The 2,101-nt window shown below is 36.5% G+C and overlaps 1 protein-coding gene across 1 annotated transcript in view; it reads left to right on the top strand.

Moving 5' to 3' along the window:
- Positions 1 to 1,707: 1,707 nt before the first annotated feature.
- Positions 1,708 to 2,101, top strand: part of SARC_07744 (hypothetical protein) — a 983-nt gene continuing 589 nt past the window's right edge. The window contains exon 1 of the mRNA XM_014298302.1: positions 1,708 to 2,096. Coding sequence (XP_014153777.1) covers positions 1,789 to 2,096 — 308 coding nt within the window. The 5' untranslated portion in view covers positions 1,708 to 1,788. The remainder of the gene's footprint in view (positions 2,097 to 2,101) is intronic.

Genomic DNA, 2,101 nt, shown 5'->3' with positions numbered 1-2,101 from the left:
TATATATCTATATATCTATTTATTATAGGCATAAGTTGAACGTATTTAGCTTGTATTTATTTTATATTGCTTGTTTGTTTTTTCCCTGTTTTTGTAGTTAATACTATGAAGAATCTTGATTGGACATGTCTGGCATTTAGAACGAGTTTAGTGCTCATGTATTAATTGGAGAAACAGTTGCAACTATGTATATTTGTCTTAATTTAAATTCCTGTTAGGTGATATAAAATCAATTGGAGGAGAACAAAAATCAAGATAAAGAGGATCGATTAAACTCAGGCTAGGAGAGAGTGGGTATAAATTGTAATTTATCAAAATAGACAAAATAATTAAATAGAAACCAGCTGATTTTGAACGCTCTATTAAAAGGTAAATGTAAATATTAAGAGATACGTTTTATGATTTGTTTTTGTTAAAAAAGTATCCGTTTTTCTTTCGAATTGCATTTTTCTTTTCTTTCTTGGGTTGTTTTGTTGTTTTGTTCCTTTATTTTTGCTACAAAAATTATTATTCGGGCGTTCATATTTCATAGCCTTCTAAAAATTGACCAGGCCTATTTGTTTTTAAAAATATAAGATTTTTTTCTTCTTCTGGGCCCTGGGGTTGTGAATTGTGACTTATTTAGCCCTGTGGCCTGTGGCCCTGTGCCCTGAGTTGAGTATTGAACTGTTGATGTATATAGAGTGTATTTTTTAAATTGGTTTGAAATAAACATAGAGTTTTAGATCCATAGACTGTGGACGACTCGGCTGTCGGAGTTTGCAGGCTGCAAGGTCAATATTCAGTTAAAAACAAAAACAAAACACAAACAAAAACGAAGGGACACTGAGTCACTAACAGAGCGACAGAGAGCGACAGTCTGACACACTGTCGACTGGCGAGTGTCGACTATCGAGCGAGTGTCGAGACTCGAGTCACGAGTCACGAGTCCCCAGTGTTGAGTTGTCGACATTTAAAAAAATGAAAGTTAACAATACATACTACATATTTATTAAAAAAAATCAGTTTGCCACAGATTTGTCGTATTAAAATAAAAAAATGTGAACAAATGAATCCTTAGCGAGTATCTGGGATATATTGCTCTTTATTATTATCAATTACTCCTGCTGGTAAAAATAAATTTTAATTAATGCGAAAGTTTGTTTCGGGAACTTCTATTGCTGTTCAAGATGTATTCGAGAAAACAAGCAAAACAAAACAAATATTAATTATATTATTTATATCTAAAATAAATAAATGATATGCTTTAGATTTTGTTCTTGGCTGGAGTGAGGAGTCTGGAGATTGCAGTTGAAGGTTTTTTGCGAACATAGGGACCATAGAGTCAAATACTCGACTTTCCCGAGGCTCGATCTTCATCATGTGAATGTTATTTAATGAGTAATAGATTCTCAATATGGTTAATTATATGAACGAAAGGACAAGAGTAAAGTCCGATAAGGGCAAAGAGGCCTAAACAGGTCATCAAACTGATCTCATTCGATGTTCAAATTTCTGACGATATCAGACAACCGGCAAACGGCAAACAATCTATTTCACATTTTAAAAAGAAATACGTTTAACCTTTGTTTTTACAAAAAAAGGCTATTTGTTTTAGAAAACATTTTATGTCTGATTTAGAAGGCTATGGTATGTATGAATTATGGGAGAAGCAGAGTAGTAGTTAACTGAGTCTATGTGTCAAACTGGAGTCTCTATGGGACAATAACTATGTATAGCGGTGAGGACGAGTACATAAATACTACATAGTGACCTGAGTCTGGACCTGAGTGATCCCTAAAATGAATCATGAATTCTGAATTCATGATTATGAACGACATGAAGTCTCGAGTCTCGACTCTCAACTCATCTCGGGAGTCTCTCGAGTCTCGCAGACGACGTAGAAAGACGAAAGTGCAGACAGCACAGTGCAGACAGCACAGTGCAGACAGCGCAGTGCAGACAGCACAGTGCAGACAGCACAGTGCAGACAGCACAGTGCAGACAGCACAGTGCAGACAGCACAGTGCAGACAGCACAGTGCAGACAGCACAGTGCAGACAGCACAGTGCAGACAGCACAGTGCAGACAGCACAGGACGACGACGACGACACGACGTACG

Source organism: Sphaeroforma arctica (genome assembly GCF_001186125.1).
Source record: "Sphaeroforma arctica JP610 unplaced genomic scaffold supercont1.634, whole genome shotgun sequence".
Taxonomy (NCBI): Eukaryota; class Ichthyosporea; order Ichthyophonida; genus Sphaeroforma; species Sphaeroforma arctica.
This window is presented reverse-complemented; position numbering and strand designations above follow the sequence as displayed.